Below are 19,671 nucleotides of genomic sequence, written 5' to 3' on the forward strand. Positions count from 1 at the left end.
GCAAATGTGTGGTATTTGCAACATTGCAAGCATTTACACTGGTATCCGATGAATTTGACTTCAGTATGCAATTGGTTTAATATCAAAACTAAGAATACTAAGTGTATATCATATATTTCAAAAGGAAAATTATTGTGTGACATAAAATCTTCTACAAACATGAAGATAGGACGGACTATGTTATGGGTAATATGGGTAACACTAACTAGGGACCTCATTTCATGGCGAGCACATAAGAAATTAGAGCAAATACAGGAAATATATAAATGTAGTCTAACACAAAACCCATACTAATTACTTACACGATTGAGTTCTCTGTGAACTGTGGGACTGGTAACAACAGAACTCCTCTGTAGACTTTCACGTTTCCGTGGTGATGAGAAGATTCTATCCTGGAGTCTCACTTGCCCCTCCAAAGTCTCTATTTTCTGGTGACACTCCTGCAGTTCTAACTTTAATTTCTGTGATTCATCATTATTGTATTTCCTTGGACTGATTTGTAATGTGGAGTCAGCAAGTCGCCTTTCCAGGGATGCGATTTTACATTTAGCCTCCAGTAGAGAGTTGTCAGCGTCAATCTTATCCTTACGTAATCTCCGGACGCTGTTACTCTCACTGCCTGGACTAAGACAGGCTTTCACACGCATTTCATCCAACAGCTTGTGGTATTCCTCACTCTTCACCTTCTCTCTATCCAGAGCATTCTGTAAGTCCTCCAGCTGTCTGGTCATGTCCTGCCTGTCCTTCTTTGGACTACACGTTTTCAGAACTGCCTCACTGTTCTGTAGTTTGGTCTCTAGCTGGTTAATTGTATTTGTCAGCTCCTCAATTTTCTTTGCTTTCTCGCTAACTTCCAACCCTAGTTCATCTGATTTATTCTGATTACCTGCGAGGTCCTTGATTTTAGCTGCTTGGGAGTCTATAACGCTCGACTTTTCTTCACAAGCTTTTACTAGTGCTGAGACTTTCTCCTCTTCTTCTTGGACCTGAACCTTGTGTTGCTCACTCTGTTCCTGAATTTTTGCCTCCAGATCTTTTACTTGTGTGTCCCTGTCAGCAATCTGTGTTGTCAGATCAGTTACCCTAGCCAAGGTAGACACAAGATCATCATCTAAACTCTGGTTTTTAGATTCCAGATCCTGTTTAAGGGTTTCCAAATCCACCAGCTTTCCGTTCACTGATGCAATCTCCTCCTTAAGTTGAGTCCTCTTATTGACCTCCTCATCACCTTTAACCTTTGACTTCTCCTCCATGTCCTGTAGATGTTTTGTTTTGTCCATCAGCTCCTTCTTGGCCCTTTGGTGGAGTGTCTGTGTCATGTGTAAAGCTGACTTAGTCTCAGCTAGCTCCATCTTAACTTTAGAGAGTTCAGTGTTTGTTTCATCACTAGACATTTTAGTCTTATCTTGCAGGTCCGTTAACACTTTTTTGAGTTCTATTAACTGGTGATCTTTATCATGTAAGTTGTCATCTAAAGTCTCAGCTTTCTTTTCTAACTCACATTTTTCACTCATCAAATTCTTTATCTCAGACTCTGTTGACTCCAATCGCTCTACAAGTTTCTCAATTTCTTCTCTTTGAACTTTCAATTCGCCCTCGTCTTTTTCTCTCTGGCTGTTTTCAGTTCACTTATTGTCTTTTCTCTACCAACTACTTCTTCTTCCTGGAGCTGAACTAGTTTTTCTTTTATACCTTCCAAATCACTGAGTGCCTGTTTGTGATCTTCTAATTCCTTTTCTATTTGTTTATTTTTCATCTTCACTGTTTGTAATTCACACAGCTGTTCTCTTAAGCTCTTTAACTCACTCACAGCTATTTCATTTTTATCTTTCACTGTTTCAAGTTCACAAAGATTTTGCCTTAGACTTGTTAACTCATTCTCTAGCTGTACTGTTTTCTCCTCCACTGTTTTCAATTCTGACAGTCTTTGAGATTTGTCCTCAAGCTCATGTTGAAGTTGTTCCTTTTCCTTTGTCACATTATCTAAATCACTAAGTTTACCCCTTAGACTGGCCAACTCATTTTCTAGAAGCTCATTTTTCTCTTCAACTTTCTCTAAATCTAAAAGTTTCTGTGATTTCCCGTTCAGTTCATTTTCAAGGTTTTCTTTTTCATCCCTCACATTTTCTAATTCGCAGAGCTTCTGTTTCAAGCTGACTGTTTCATCCTCAAATTGTTTCACTTTCTCCTCCACCGTTTCTAATGCAGAAATTTTCTGTGCTTTGGACTCCAATTCTTCCTCAAGTTCTTTCATCTTCTCAGAAGCTACCCTATCAGATTCACTAAAGCCCTTATCTTTCTCTTTTCTAAGGGTTCGTAGGGTGAAATCTTTCTCATCTAATTCCTTCTGGTTCTGTTCAAAAAGGTCATTGAGGTCTTTGATGGCGTGATCCCTATCAGCGATCTTTTTCTCCATGGCAGACATCTCTGTCCTCATGCTTTTCAGCTCGCCTTGCAAACTGTCAATTTGGTGTGACTTGACAACAACTCCTGTGTCAGCTGATGACTGTATAGCCGACAACTCAGCTCTGAGTCTCTCTATTTCAGATTCCTTGTCCTTGACCTTTTGACCTAACTCTTCACACTGACCTTCTAGCCTCTCTATGACTTTCTTGCTGCCTTTGCTACCTTTCTTTGCAGCCTGTTTTAGTTCGTCTTTGACTTTCTGGAGCTCCTCGGAGCTATCCTCAATCAGCTGTGATTTAGCCACCAGCTCTTGTCTGACTTGTTCTAGCTCTTCCTTCAGCTCTTCAGTATACTGTGTCTCCATCTGCTTATCTGACTTGTCTGTAACATATATTTTTATGATATGAATCAGTGAAAGAAAGAAAAAACAAACAAAGGTGATAAAAGAAAACAAATAAAGCACAATTGTATAAACCTAAAGATCAAAATCCAATGTACATTTACCTTAAAAATACTTTATAAGATATTTTAGTTCATTTTCTTATACTTTATATTATTGTAACATGAAAGATGGTATCATTATTACCTTTGGTGGCAATTTGTTCTTTCTCGCTAGTAATCTTTGCCAGTTGTGTATTAAGATCTTCAACACACTTTTCTAGCTCCTCAATTTTAGCCTGTAGCTGATTGGCCTTTTCCTCAGACATTTTCTGATCCTCTATGATGTGTGACCGATCAATCTGGCTCTCATCGAGTTGGAATTCAAGGTCCTTGATGTGAGAATTCAGCTGCTGTATCTTCTCCTGTTCTTCCTGGACAGACAATAGATATGGGTAGAGTTTTCTTCATATTGATAGATGTGACAGTACAAGTATCTATATGTCTAAGCTATGGAGGCCATTGTTTTAAACAAGAAAAAACTCTCCATAAATCTTTATTTGCTACTTCCTTCTAAATGTATTTACAATAAAGACATAATATCTATAAATCTACCTTATGAACCTCATCTTTCATGTGGTCTAATTATAGAAAGTAATGGCTCCATTTTCCTTAACAAACCTTGGTATATTAGTTATAAGTTTAGATAAATCTCAGCTAATTTACTAGAATTATGGTCAAATTCTTGATCTTTCATCATTTCCGTTGAGAAATCAAAATGCTTAATACTGTTCAACACTTTACCATATCTTAAATTCATAGACCTCTTATTTAGCAGATATAATGTTATAGTGATATATATTAAAAACCTTACGTAAACCTTGTGCTATATCCTCAGTTAGTATTTGATTTGATAAGGTTTCTATTGACTTTAGTCACTTTTCCTGACTCACCTTATTAGTTTTTTTCATTGTATTGAGCTCCTCCTCCAGTTTCTGATGTGCCTTGACAGTTGTTGTCAGTTCGTTTTTGGTGGCTTCAGATTCGTGTCGAATCTCTCTCATTCTACGCTGAAGACTGGAAAGCGGACTACTTGGTGACAGCGCACTCTGTTTTAAATCCTCATTTACCTAATACACAAAAACCATATCCAGTTAATCAATGTTAATCAACCAGGTTTGTAACAAGCATTATGATTGGCTTAAAAATTTATTGAACAACCCATAACTAAAACATAATCATGCCCTAAGTAACATAACTTCTGATTGGTGAATACCATGTCTAGCATATTAAATGACTTCTAAGTTTATAGGCTGCCTCCCCTGTATAACTTGTTCATATATATCATGAGTTTCAGTAAATAGACCATAACCTTAACATTATATAATTCACCTTGAACATAGCGGTCAGCTCTGTAAGTAAATGATCTGTGACCTTTACATTATATTTTACCTTGACCTTAGCAGTCAGCTCTGCCAGTTTATACTCTTTAGCCTGTAGGTCTGCAGTTGTCTGGTTGATCATGTCTCGTAAGCCAGTGTTGACTGTCTGCAACTCCTCTACTTTCTCTGTTATGGCTTCCAACTGTTCATCCTTTCCGACCAGAGATTCCCGGAGTGTTTCCACCTCCTTCTGAAGCTGTGCCAACTGATCAGGGTATTCTGCACACTTCAGGGATTTTAGTTCTTCCTCCAGCTCTGCTATTAGGCCTTCTGCTTTCAGGTTCTGCTCCACCTTGTATGTATGAATACATGTACTTAGATATATTGGTTTGTTAAGTTTCTCTTCACATAACAAATGTAAACAAACTGTTCAGCACTTGTTGGCATAAACTAAAGGCTATTGTATATGCTAAATAGAAGGGATACAATTAATAAGAAGACAGGTCAGGTAGCCCATGGACCAGGTATATTTGGTATGTGACAAATTGTAGTCAACTACTAGTTAATAATTACAAGGAAATATAATTTTCTTCACATTTTTTATTTTTAGGTGGGCGTTGTCATTTTTTTCTTTTTTCTTTTCTTATTCAAATTTTTTTTGGGGTAATTTCTTTAAGGATTTCAGAATATTGTTGATACATCTAAACAAGGACTAATTTGTTTTGATCCTCTAAAAGGTACTGTTGATCTTGACCAGTGATCCTCAATCCTCATCCTAGACCCAATGAACTCTTACTGTTACTTTACCTTGGAAGCTAGGTTCTGTTCTCGGTCCTCAAAGCTGTTTTCTAGCTGTGTGACCTTGACCTTCAGCTGTTGTAACTCTTCATTCTCCTGCGAGAGTTGAGAGAGCTGTACCCTGGTTTCTGCGTGAGCCTCTTTTTCCTGGCCCAGTTGTTGTTCCAGATCTTCACTCACAGCCCTGAGAAATTCAAATAGATGAGGTTTATGATTTAGATTTTTTTTACTGAAAAAAATGACTTAAAAGTCTGGCCTTTTCCAATTCAAAATTCAAGGTACTTTTTTTTTTAAAAAAAATCGTTATTTTTAGCATATTCGAAACATTTAATCACTTGCATCTCATTATAATCCAAACAGATTGTTTCTCAGAACTTTGGTATGACAAAATCAAACAAAAAATCTTTATTTTTTTGCTTCACAATACTCAAATTAAAAAAACATTAAAGTAATGATATTTGAAGAGTGTAGATAAAAAACTTTTTCTAGAAAAAAAACAACCCACATTTGATCAATCCCCTCCCCTACCAAGGATTATCATGAGTTTATAGCTATATATGATAATCATTATCATATGACATAATTCCACAAACCTAGCCGTCTCCAATGCCTGTTGAAGCTCCAGCGTAACCGCTGAGTTTTTATCTAGTTCCGACTGTAACTCCTTCAATTGGACGGACAGGTTCTGGTAGAAAGTGTCTTTATCCTCATCTGGTCCTTTCTTCCTTGGAGAGGAGTCACCATGGGCCTTGGTGATGCTGGTGTTGGATTTCAGCTCTAACATCTGTTAAATACAGCAGCAGTCAACAGAACTTATATCTCATACAAGCTATCAATGTACATATTATTTACTAGTAACTGTCCCCCCCCCCCCTCATTGCTTTTGAGTTTGTTTGATTTTACCCAACAATATAATAAATAATACTGCATAAAAAAATCTACCTGATGTTTGAGTCTAGAACTCGCAGCCTTAGCATTAAATCATTTATAAGGACCCATACCTTCCTCTCTCATACCTACAGGAGTAGTACTGGTTTTATCTGATGAAATACAGATGTTGGCTAAGGCCGTATTACAAGGCTACCATGCAATACAACCTTGTGACATCACTGTGTCAACAAAATTATTATTTGATCAAAAAATTTTAACATCGTTTTCTGAAGCAAGGCTGATTGTACTATAAGGACTGCAAACAACAGGTTTGTGTTCAATGTATTACACAATTTTCATGTATGGAGAATCAACTTGCAGTTGCAGTTTTCTTAAACTTTTTTTCAAAATGGTGGGATTTCATAGAGGTATGTGAGCAAAATACTCTTTCATATTTGGATATGGACGATAGATATTCTACCCTTGGAATCACAAAATGTTGTAAAACCTTCAGAGAGTGTTATAATCATTATCATCAATACTATATTTACCTGTTGTTTGAGTGTAATAATCTCAGCCTTGTAGACATTAATCACGACCCACCCCTTTATCATCCATATACTATATTTACCCAGCCTTGTAGCCATTAATCATGACCCCCCCCCTTTATCATACATACTATATTTACCTGTTGTTTGAGTGTAGAAATCTCAGCCTTGTAGCCATTAATCACGACCACCCCCCCCCCCCCCCCCCTTTATCAACCATACTATATTTACCTGTTGTTTGAGTGTAGAAATCTCGGCCTTGTAGCCATTAATCATGACCCATCCCTTTATCATCCAAACTATATTTACCTGTTGTTTGAGTGTAGAAATCTCAGCCTTGTAGCCATTAATCAAGACCCAACCCTTTATCATCCATACTATATTTACCTGTTGTTTGAGTGTAGAAATCTCAGCCTTGTAGCCATTAATCAAGACCCATCCCTTTATCATCCATACTATATTTACCTGTTGTTTGAGTGTAGAAATCTCAGCCTTGTAGCCATTAATCACGACCCCCCCCCCCCCCCCTTTATCAACCATACTATATTTACCTGTTGTTTGAGTGTAGAAATCTCAGCCTTGTAGCCATTAATCATGACCCATCCCTTTATCATCCATACTATATTTACCTGTTGTTTGAGTGTAGAAATCTCAGCCTTGTAGCCATTAATCAAGACCCAACCCTTATCATCCATACTATATTTACCTGTTGTTTGAGTGTAGAAATCTCAGCCTTGTAGCCATTAATCAAGACCCATCCCTTTATCATCCATACTATATTTACCTGTTGTTTGAGTGTAGAAATCTCGCCTTGTAGCCATTAATCATGACCCATCCCTTTATCATCCATACTATATTTACCTGTTGTTTGAGTGTAGAAATCTCAGCCTTGTAGCCATTAATCACGACCCATCCCTTTATCATCCATACTATATTTACCTGTTGTTTGAGTGTAGAAATCTCAGCCTTGTAGCCAGATTAATCACGACCCACCCCTTTATCATCCATACTATATTTACCTGTTGTTTGAGTGTAGAAATCTCGGCCTTGTAGAGATTAATCAGACCACCCCTTTATCATCCATACTATATTTACCTGCTGTTTGAGTGTAGAAATCTCGGCCTTGTAGACATTAATCACGACCCACCTCTTTATCATCCATACTATATTTACCTGTTGTTTGAGTGTAGAAATCTCAGCCTTGTAGAGCCATTAATCACGACCCACCCCTTTATCGTCCATACTATATTTACCTGTTGTTTGAGTGTAGAAATCTCAGCCTTGTAACAATTAATCAAACCCACCCCTTTTATCATCCATACTATATTTACCTGTTGTTTGAGTGTAGAAATCTCAGCCTTGTAGACATTAATCAATGACCCACCCCTTTATTCATCCATACTAATATTTACCTGTTGTTTGAGTGTAGAAATCTCAAGCCTTGAAGCCATTAATCATGACCCGCCCCTTTATCATCCATATTATATTTACCTGTTGTTTGAGTGTAGAAATCTCAGCCTTGTAGAGATTAATCACAACCCACCGCTTTACCATCCATACTATATTTACCTGTTGTTTGAGTGTAGAAATCTCAGCCTTGTAGAGCCATTAATCATGACCCACCCTTTATCATCCATACTATATTTACCTGTTGTTTGAGTGTAGAAATCTCAAGCCTTGTAACAATTAATCACGACCTCAACCCTTTATCATCCATACTATATTTACCTGTTGTTTGAGTGTAGAAATCTCAGCCTTGTAACCTATTAATCACGACCCACCCTTTATCATCCATACTATATTTACCTGTTGTTTGAGTGTAGAAATCTCAGCCTTGTAGCCATTAATCACGACCCACCCCTTTATCATCCATACTATATTTACCTGTTGTTTGAGTGTAGAAATCTCAGCCTTGTAGCCATTAATCACGACCCACCCCTTTATCATCCATACTATATTTACCTGTTGTTTGAGTGTAGAAATCTCAGCCTTGTAACAATTAATCAAGACCCAACCCTTATCATCCATACTATATTTACCTGTTGTTTGAGTGTAGAAATCTCAGCCTTGTAAGCCATTAATCACGACCCCCCCCCTTTATCATCCATACTATATTTACCTGTTGTTTGAGTGTAGAAATCTCAGCCTTGTAGCCATTAATCACGACCACCCCCCTTTATCATCTATACTATATTTACCTGTTGTTTGAGTGTAGAAATCCAGCCTTGTACCAATTAATCATGGACCCACCCCTTTATCATCTATACTATATTTACCTGTTGTTTGAGTGTAGAAATCCCAGCCTTGTAACCATTAATCACGAGACCCCACCCTTTATCATCTATACTATATTTACCTGTTGTTTGAGTGTAGAAATCCAAGCCCCTTGTAACCATTAATCAGCTGACCCATCATCCCACCCCTTTATCATCTATACTATATTTTACCTGTTGTTTGAGTGTAGAAATCCCAGCCTTGTAACCATTAATCACGACCCCCCCCTTTATCATCTATACTATATTTACCTGTTGTTTGAGTGTAGAAATCCCAGCCTTGTAACAATTAATCAGACCCAACCCTTTATCATCCATACTATATTTACCTGTTGTTTGAGTGTAGAAATCCAGCCTTGTAACCATTAATCACGACCCACCCCTTTATCATCTATACTATATTTACCTGTTGTTTGAGTGTAGAAATCCAAGCCTTGTAACCATTAATCACGACCCCCCCCTTTATATCATCCATACTATATTTACACTGTTGTTTGAGTGTAGAAATCTCAGCCTTGTAGACCATTAATCACAACCCACCACTTAACCATCCATACTATATTTACCTGTTGTTTGAGTGTAGAAATCTCAGCCTTGTAGAGATTAATCACGATTTACCTCACCACTTCACGACCCAAACCATCCATATTATATTTACCTGTTGTTTTGAGTGTAGTAATCTCGGCCTTGTAACCATTAATCACGACCCACCACTTAACCATCCATACTATATTAAAGATGCTCCACCGCCGACAGAGCATAAATGATATTCATCATTTGAACAATTATTGGTGTTCAATCGTGTATATATATGTCTAATTAACACAAAAAAATAACATAAAATAATTTATTTCGCCTTTGGTGCATGCACAATCAGTCCTTCATTCTATATAGAATATAGTGCCACGTAATTTTTTCGGGATGCAAATATTTTTTTTTTTTTTTTTTTTTCTTGAAGTAAAATTAGAAGCTCAAACTTTTCAATGGTGGTAATGGTGTAAGTAAAGTAACTTTTTTAACTGAATAAAATACTAATCTCTGCTGCTGTTTTTGATAATGAAAAAAAATCACTAATCTTTCGAATCTCAGCCTGCTAGAGATTAATCACGACCCACCACTTTATCATCCATACTATATTTACCTGTTTGAGTGTAGAAATAATGAAAAAATACCATTTTGTCAGCAGTTTAGCATCCATACTTTAACCTGTTGTTTGAGTGTAGAGAAATCTCAAGCCTTGTAGAGATTAATCACGACCCACCCCTTTATGTATCATCCATACTATATTTACCTGTTGTTTGAGTGTAGAAATCTCAAGCCTTGTAGCCATTAATCATGACCCACCCTTTACCATCCATACTATATTTACCTGTTGTTTGAGTGTAGAAATCTCAGCCTTGTAACCATTAATCACGACCCACCCCTTTATCATCCATACTATATTTACCTGTTGTTTGAGTGTAGAAATCTCAGCCTTGTAGCCACTTTAATCATGTAAATGGTATCATTTCAATCCCTACAATATGTAAATGGTATCATTTCAATCCAAACAATATGTAAATGGTATCATTTCAATCCCTACAAGATGTGAATGGTATCATTTCAATCCCTACAAGATGTAAATGTATCATTTCGATCACTACAATATGTAAATTGGTATATCACTTTTCACACAATCCCTACACGATGTAATATGGTATCATTTCAATCCTACAAATTTGATGAATGGTATCATTTCCATCCTCTATAAGATGAGTGAATGGTATCATTTTCGATCACTACAATATGTAAATGGTATCATTTCAAATCCCTACAAGATGTAAATGGTATCATTTCGATCCCTACAAGATGTGAATGGTATCATTTTGATCACTACAAAATCTCAGCCTTGGTATCATTAATCAATGGTATCACCCCTTTATCAATCCCTACGATGTAAATGGTATCATTTCAATCCCTACAAGATGTAAATGGTATCATTTCAATCCCTACAAGATGTAAATGGTATCATTTCAATCCCTACAAGATTAAATGGTATCATTTCAATCCCTACAAGAAGTAAATGTATCATTTCAATCCCTATAAGATGTAAATGGTATCATTTCAATCCCTACAAGATGTAAATGGTATCATTTCAATCCCTACAAGATGTAAATGGTATCATTTCAATCCCTACAAGATGTTAAATGGTATCATTTCAATCCTCTACAATATGTAAATGGTATCATTTCAATCCATCTACAAGATGTAAATGGTATCATTTCAATCCCTACAAGATGTAAATGGTATCATTTCAATCCCTACAAGATGTAAATGGTATCATTTCAATCCCTACAAGATGTAAATGGTATCATTTCAATCCCTACAAGATGTAAATGGTATCATTTCAATCCCTACACGATGTAAATGGTATCATTTCAATCCCTACAAGATGTAAATGGTATCATTTCAATCCCTACAAGATGTTAAATGGTATCATTTTCAATCCACAAGAGTAAATGGTATCATTTACACGATGTAAAGTGGTATCATTTCAATCCCTACAAGATGTAAATGGTATCATTTCAATCCCTACAAGATGTAAATGGTATCATTTCAATCCCTACAAGATGTACATGGTATCATTTCAATCCCTACAATATGTAAATGGTATCATTTCAATCCCTACACGATGTAAATGGTATCATTTCAATCCTATACAAGATGTAAATGGTATCATTTCAATCCCTATAAGATGTAAATGGTATCATTTCAATCCCTACACGATGTAAATGGTATCATTTCAATCCCTACACGATGTAAATGGTATCATTTCAATCCCTACAAGATGTAAGTGGTATCATTTCAATCCCTACAAGATGTAAATGGTATCATTTCAATCTCTACAAGATGTGAATGGTATCATTTCAATCCCTACAAGATGTGTAAATGGTATCATTTCAATCCCTACACGATGTAAATGGTATCATTTTTAATCCCTACAAGATGTAATGGTATCATTTCAATCCCTACAAGATGTAAGTGGTAACATCATTTCAATCCCTACAAGATGTAAATGTATCATTTCAATCCCTACACGATGTTGGTATCATTGCAATCCTGCTAAATGTAAATGGTATCATTTCAATTTCTATAAGATGTAAATGTATCATTTGCAATCCCTGAAGATGTATTAAATGGTAAATTTTTAATTTACAAGATGTAAATATCATTTCAATCCCTACAAGATGTAAGGGTTCATTTCAATCCCTACAAGATGTAAATGGATTTCAATCCATACAAGATGTAAATGGTATCATTTCAATATCTTTTTTACAATTGTTCTGTATCATTTAGACAATCCCTACAGATGTACAAGATGCTCTGTTGGTCAGTCATTTCAACACAATATGTAAATGGTATCATTTCAATGGGGTTACAAGATGTAAATGGTATCATTTCAATCCTACAAGATAGCTTTATGTGTACATCATTTAAATCCCTAACGATGTAAGTAGGTATCATTTCAATCCCTACAATAAAATGTAATGGTATCATTTCAATCCCTACAAGATGTAAATGGTATTCATTTCATCCCTACAAGATGTAAGTGTATCATTTCAATCCCTATAAGATGTAAATGGTATCATTTCAATCCCTACAAAGATGTATTAAATGGTATCATTTCAATCCCTACACGATGTAAATGGTATCATTTCAATCCCTACATGATGTAAGTGGTCTCATTTCAATCCCTACAAGATGTAAATGGTATCATTTAATGTATTAATTCCTTCTACCATGTAATTCTTTTGTCAATAACTTTACACTAAATACTGACTGAAGTCAGGAGATTTTTGTTATGAGAAATCAGGGGAAGGACTATAGCTGTGCAGTTGGCCTTCATACCTCCTTACAAGAAATGACAGAGTTGCAAACTTTGGCTGATTTCTTCCTTTCTTTGGTTTAACAATACTCACCATGTTGGCTGTCAAAAATTCTCAGACTTAGGGAAATTTGCTTTGGATAAAAAGATAGTAAAGATATTCTTCATTTTTTTCCACTGTCATGCAAAAAGAGCATTTGAAAGAAACCCAGAAATGAAAGAGATACACATTTCCAACGTCTGGACATTAACAGTGATATGGTTAACTGGCAGCCCCTCCCTGGACATCACACCGTGCTCACCTGCAACACAAGCACACGCCTATCAGTAATCAAAGTCATAGGAAAATCACCTCTACAGTCATAAATAAAGGTCACACAATTATATCAAACATCTAAGTTTTTGGAAAAATCTCCTTGTGAATTATGAATGCTTTGAAAAGCTTTACTATGAATGATATGATCATAAATTTAGTTGTCAGAGCAATGTTACAGAAAGTAACTTACCATATAAACTTGTTGATACTTATACATATTAGGAAAATACTGAATATCAGAATGACTGAACTTGTTTAAATTGTTCAAGGCAATGTATCTGACATACAGGTGAGTGTGGGTGGGATGGGGAGAGGGAAGCCAGCATTCTGCCAGAAATAACCAGAATCACAAAAGTCATTTTCAAACAATACAAACTATCATTCATATATCACATTATTTTATTCCATTTTCATTCATTGATCACAATCACTGAGAATTTTAGTATTACTATTCTAGTAAATATGCTTGTACAATCATCTCTACCTTTTCAGAAGGTGTAACAAAATGTTAAGAGAAGAATGCATATTCACAAGTTCCATATTTTCATTTTGATGAAAAAATCAGAAAAAAGTATCCAATGTTAAAGCATACAAAATTATATATAAGTAATGTTTTATTGAAAATTCTAGGTGTAAAAATAATCATGATCTTATTGCAAATTATAAGAAAAAATGTTAATCAGCAATTTTATTTGATAGAAGTAAAGTGCTATTTCATAACGGTACAGAAATATTTGTAGTAATAACAGTAGCAAATAAATTTTTCAAAATTCAACATTATTGACTGTCGACCAAGATTTGAACAATACCTGATAAAGATATTCTTTTGTAATTCTTTCACCTTTAGCGATGACAAAAATTGTCAGAATGAAATCCAAAAACATCAGAAAACAGTCCTTAGATGGCACACTTGTATCACAGCAATATTTTAATGAATATCTTTCCTAATCTTTCTAATCGAATCAGCCAATATATACCAGACAGGTCCCCCCGACTGGGTCCAAAGTAATGGAATGTGATTGTTTTAAACAAGACAGGAACTGTCTTATCCATTTTTGGTGTTCAATTATCTTCTGTTACATGATGCCATACCTAATCACTACAAACATATTTAACTTTTGAAGAAAAGAAAATAGAATATATGGGAATCACATATTTGTATGCAGTTTTAAATATAGATCACTTGTATTGTCAAGGGTGAATTGGAAGTTGATTTGATTTCCATCTTGTATCGTATTTGATGAGTTGGGATATACATTTTATATGATGCAGTCCCTATTTGAAGTACATTTTCAAAGACATTGTTGAAACCTGCTCAGCTGCTCTACATTTCACAATAAAGACATGAATTAAAATATTTTTAAAAAGCTTCACAGTATTTTAAATATGAAAAAGTATTCATTACAATATACTGTATTGAACATAGGCAGTTTTTAAATGTGCAGGTGAGTACAATTTCACTGACTTGGTTTACACAACAAAAAGCAAAAAAAAAAAGAAAAACCACACACATGTGGATATCACAAAGACAGAAAAAAACCTTGTATGGCCATTATGAAAGACATGAATAACAAAGACATACATTTCATCATTCATTGTATCTGCTTGCAAGTCAGATTTCTATTTATAAAAACTTAATGTAAGTCAGATAAATAAGTATAACAGGATGGAATTCAAGGTTCTCATATCAAATCCAGAGCTTCAAGCAAATATTCAATATCATAAAAATTGAAGTCTTAAATCACATCGTAACCTCTGAACATCAGAACCGTTTACTCCTTAGGTTGTATTTTCTCCCTGATGACCGTCTTCGAAAATTCTTGTTTCCACTGAGACGACCTTTTTTTAAACTCACTCTCCGTCGTTTGCTTAAACTGGTATCATTATCGTCGACAAGCTTACGCTTGACGATTTTCTGTCTTTTAGGGTTTTCTTTCTCAACGTCCCGATAATTGTTGAGGCATTCACGACCTCGTGTTGGATCTTTAGCAGGAGAGTTTTTCAATCGCAACAGACTTGTACGAGTGTGATGGGCCATGATTTTATTTTGGAGAGGAGTTACAATCAGTTGGAGAACTCTCTTGCTCGGATTCAACCTCGACATCAGCTCTGTGCTTGGTCTCAAAACTACGTTTTTATTCTGGCTAGTGCTGGCTAGGTGAAGGTCAGGGAAGAAAGGGGCAGTGTGTTTTACTCTCGTACTTTGGGACTTGGCTTTAGTACCTTGTAATTTGGCTTTAGCCTCATTTTGGGTAGCGGCATCCTCCTCTTGTTTTGTGAGACGTCGGTCAGCAGTGTTCAGGGCAAGCTGGCTCTCTCTCAGTGCCTCTTCTAAGTCTGATATGGATTTACCCTGAAACAGATAATACAACCATCAACTTTAGAACTTCACACTGTGAATTTTTTTGTAAACGGTTTGTGTTTGCATTTCACTGCAGTAAATATAAGGCTTTGCTTTCAAAACTGGTGTATTTTCAAGATATCTTTAACTTCATGAAACCCACAGCCTAATTTGAATTCTGCCCTATCTAGGTTTAGGAGTATCTAGTATGTAATACTGCATCAGCACAATATATCATATACATAGTAAATGTGCTATTAAAAAGTCGCATATCAACCATCATCTGTAACATGCTGACTTTTGTGGATCACACAATAATTAATCATTATTCATTCTGAAAGTTGCCGTTTTTAACAATGATTTGTGTTTCCAAATCATAAAGAACAGATCATGACAATAAAGAAATAGAAAGTTCACCTGTTCTTTGATCTTTTCTTCATGAGTAGAAATGAGTCTGTGTAATCGTGACAGTTCTGTCTCTTTCTCGGCAAATGTCTCCCCAGCTTCCTCCAACATCTCATTCAATTTCTCAATCTCTTCATCCTGTACAAATATATTCATATGCCTTAAGAGATCCTTGTAAACAATACTTTAACACTATGCAATGTATACTGATCATTTACCTTTCTATGCCATATGTCCTAAAAATCTAATTTCGTGCAGCACCAAAATGTCCCTCTGAACTTTGTAAACTTTGCTCTAAAATCCTAGAGGGAACAATATCTTTCTAACGATTTTCATAACTAAAGTTTGATTTTAAAAATGTTAAACACTTTCAACTCTACAGGAATATATGTATACAATACAGAAAATTCAATCAACTCTACAGAAATATATGTATACAATACAGAAAATTCAATCAACTCTACAGAAATATATGTATACAATATGGAAAATTCAATCAACCCTACAGGAATATATGTATACAATATGGAAAATTAAATCAACCCTACAGGAATATATGTATACAATACGGAAAATTAAATCAACCCTACAGGAATATATGTATACAATATGGAAAATTAAATCAACCCTACAGGAATATATGTATACAATACGGAAAATTAAATCAACCCTACAGGAATATATGTATACAATATGGAAAATTCAATCAACCCTACAGGAATATATGTATACAATATGGAAAATTCAATCAACCCTACAGGAATATATGTATACAATATGGAAAATTCAATCAACCCTACAGGAATATATGTATACAATATGGAAAATTCAATCAACTCTACAAGAATATATCAGGCGGGGATCCAAGGGGGGCAATAGTCACCTTTTCTGTAATAGTCTGTCGTAGTTCTGTGAGTTGATGTGACATCTCCTCTACTACAGATGTCTCGTCAACATTAGTAGCCTCCTTAGTATCCTACAAAATAAAATCATAATGGAGTCAAATGTATCTAAATCAAATGGTTTTGTACAAATAAAAGTAAAACAAATCACTTATACAGTTTTCCCCTATTCAGTTCATATTATGATTACTTAACCATTAAGCAATTTCATATAACAAGTTGTAAATATGAATCAATTGTTTATAAGTTCCCCTAAGAACGAAGTGCTATATTAATAAAAATATCAGGAAGTAACTGCTTATAAAATAATATACTCACAAAATCAATATCATGTTATCATCTTTAGCTACAACTGATTTAAACAATTACTGTCATGTCGGCCTTACCGTTGACAAAATAAATGATGTAATACCTCCGTATGTTGAGGGACAGATATTATCAACTGGTTGAGTGGTTCTATCAATCATCTGGAAGGCCGGAGTTTACATAGCCTACCCGACGTCAGGCAATAGAACAAATGGGCAGATATGTTCTGCAATATTGCTGCTCCCAATAAGATAAACGTTTGTGAAAGATCTTAACAGGGTACTGACGGACGGTAAACTTCATTGTGAAATACTTGATCTTCATTATCTTTTCATGAGATTAGTTAAAAAACTGGTGTGATGAGAGGAGGTTGTCACGAATTTATAAAGAATGTGACTGCATGGGGGGGGGGGGGGGGAGAGACGACATTTTACCCCGTCACCTGTTCATCGGAACCCAAGCAAAATTACCAACAAAGTCTTACAGTTTATAGAATATGAGAAAGTTAAACAATATTCAATTAACAGTCATGAAATACTGACCCGTTTATTGGAGAGGAATGTTCGTACGGGGCAAACAGTTCCATTTGCTAGTAGAGACACATAAATTAGCTATGACGCGAAAAGTTATCAAGTTTCTGAAACACCGACAGCAGCTCATGAAAACCGCGTAACCTCATTTATTGCTAGAGCTATGGACTTAATTACACAACAATTGCACTTCTTTGAAAAAGCGTCTGTTGTAAAAGCTGCAGGCAATAGAAAGTATAAACACAACCTGCAGTTCTATGAATACAATAATACCCGATGAGTTCAGGATAGATCTATCACACGTGGGTCACAAATATCACATAATAAGCCACGCCCATCAACCAATCAACTCACGTCTAGCATTATATTGTATCCCAGTACACAATAAATATTGCGCAAGTTGCGCGGCGAGTGCGTCACTGTCAATGGTAAGGCCGTCACCACAGTAACACTATAAAGAAGCCATCTTTTACCTTCTGTACCAAAGTCTTTATCTGCTGCTGAAGTCTAGTGATCTCCTCTTCTTTCTCCTAAATAACAAGGACATTATGTATCAGGATAAGTAACCTTGACCTCAATCTTTTGAAACTCATTTCTCTGAACTTTGAATTCTTTGTTATTGTCAAAAATGGTCTTTAGAACAATTTAGTATAGGAATACATTAAAATTTGCACATATATCGGAAACAAACCAGTAATGATAGTGAGATTAGTTGGGTTTTAATGTGATATGCCAGAAAAGCCCACTGTGGTGAAATGTGTGTGATATGTTCAAACTCACTCGCTGTCCGCCACTACACATTTTGGTCGGACATCTTGTATGCCAAACTCTTACCCTTGCTATTGGAGTAAAGCAACTTTAGTCTAGATTTACTCAAATAACTTTTACAGAATCGTATTTTCCAGAGTATAAGTTGCAACTTTTTCCCCTGAAAATCTTGAGTGCCACTTATCTGTTATTTCGTAATGATTCTCATGTGAAAATCATAAGTTTTACTCCCTAGTTTTGTAAAGTTATACATCGAAAAAATCTCTGTAAAAGTGTTTAAAAGATATATTATGTATTGAAAATATAATAAAAATGAAAATGATTACGTACCAAATGCATGTTCAATCGTAAAACTGTTTAATTCACGTAAAATAAGTTGATTGAGCATGGTTGTTTACACCGTTGTGAGTGTTTTTGTTATTTATTTACAGTACAAGTTTACAGGCAGTTTTAGCTATTCTAATCAATCAATAATCGTTACTGTACTTCAGAGATCGATCATATATACACAGAGGGTTACGTGAGTACATGGGTCTAACTTTTAAGTGCAATTTATTTACCAGTGCGACTTAAACAAGGACCCAATGGGCCCGAATCGCTCACTTGCAATCTGGAAATCATACATCGTTCATATTTAACAAAGAGTAAATAAGAATTTATATCATTCCTAAGCACATTAGAGGCCTCTTTGCCTCTTTTGGAGATTGTACCGTCTCAAAATATCGATATTTAACTATGATTTTACCATCTCAAACTGCCGATCTTTAACTATAAATTGCCTTGAACAATATCTAAAGAAAACGATTAAACTAATCCAATTCACTGTCAGAATTTAATATTATATCAAAATGCAGTCATCATTATTGTCCTCACCTGCTGAGCGATAGCCAGGCTCCCCGCCATGTTTTTGTAGCCGGTTAGTGATGCTGACTGATCTAGCTCAGTTATCTGTCTATATCTTATTATTACTTAAACCCTCATAAATAACAAACCCACAGAAGACCCTGATTCTTCTCTTATTAAATAGTCATAAAAACAGATGTGTTCCGAGTATCATATTACCGATAACAGGTGGTACATTCTAGAGACTCCACAAACGTCATTTTCATTTTCTTGTCAATATGCCATGATAAGCGTGCTAAGGGTTAAGATTTTTTTAACGATTTTTCTGCAATTAACCACCAAAATTAGAAGGTGTCTGTGATAGATTAAATAAATTCAAGGCCTATAATTATGTTTTCAAGGCTATACTACCATTTTTCAAGTTCCTAGGCCTCTTGGTTATTAAAAAGAAGTTGTTTAAAGATTTTAGCCTATTTGACCCGTGACTTTGAATGAAAGTCAAGGTCATTCATTTGAACAAGTTTAGTAGTCCTTCATCCCAGCATGTTACATGCCAAATATTGGGTCTCTAGGCCTCTTAGTTATTTAGAAGAAGTCTGTTAAAGATTTTCACCTATTTGACCCCTGTGACCTTGAATGAAGGTCAAGTTCATTCATTTGAACAAACTTGGTAGCCCTTCATCCCAGCATGCTATAAGTCAAATTTCAGGACTCTAGGTCTCCAAGTTTTGGAGAAGAAG

General features: G+C 35.5%; 1 protein-coding gene across 1 annotated transcript in view; it reads right to left on the bottom strand.

Moving 5' to 3' along the window:
- LOC138318714 (kinesin-like protein KIF20B) overlaps window positions 1–19,671 on the bottom strand; it is a 38,198-nt gene that overhangs the window by 6,519 nt on the left and 12,008 nt on the right. The window contains 12 exon segments of the mRNA XM_069261393.1: window positions 303–1,586; window positions 1,589–2,787; window positions 2,993–3,218; window positions 3,738–3,914; window positions 4,237–4,518; window positions 4,974–5,148; window positions 5,558–5,748; window positions 6,523–6,589; window positions 14,603–15,189; window positions 15,595–15,720; window positions 16,466–16,558; window positions 17,794–17,850. Of these exon segments, the coding sequence (XP_069117494.1) occupies window positions 303–1,586; window positions 1,589–2,787; window positions 2,993–3,218; window positions 3,738–3,914; window positions 4,237–4,518; window positions 4,974–5,148; window positions 5,558–5,748; window positions 6,523–6,589; window positions 14,603–15,189; window positions 15,595–15,720; window positions 16,466–16,558; window positions 17,794–17,850 (4,464 nt within the window).

The sequence above is a fragment of the Argopecten irradians genome, chromosome 1 (assembly GCF_041381155.1).
Source record: "Argopecten irradians isolate NY chromosome 1, Ai_NY, whole genome shotgun sequence".
In the NCBI taxonomy this organism is placed as follows: Eukaryota; Metazoa; Mollusca; class Bivalvia; order Pectinida; family Pectinidae; genus Argopecten; species Argopecten irradians.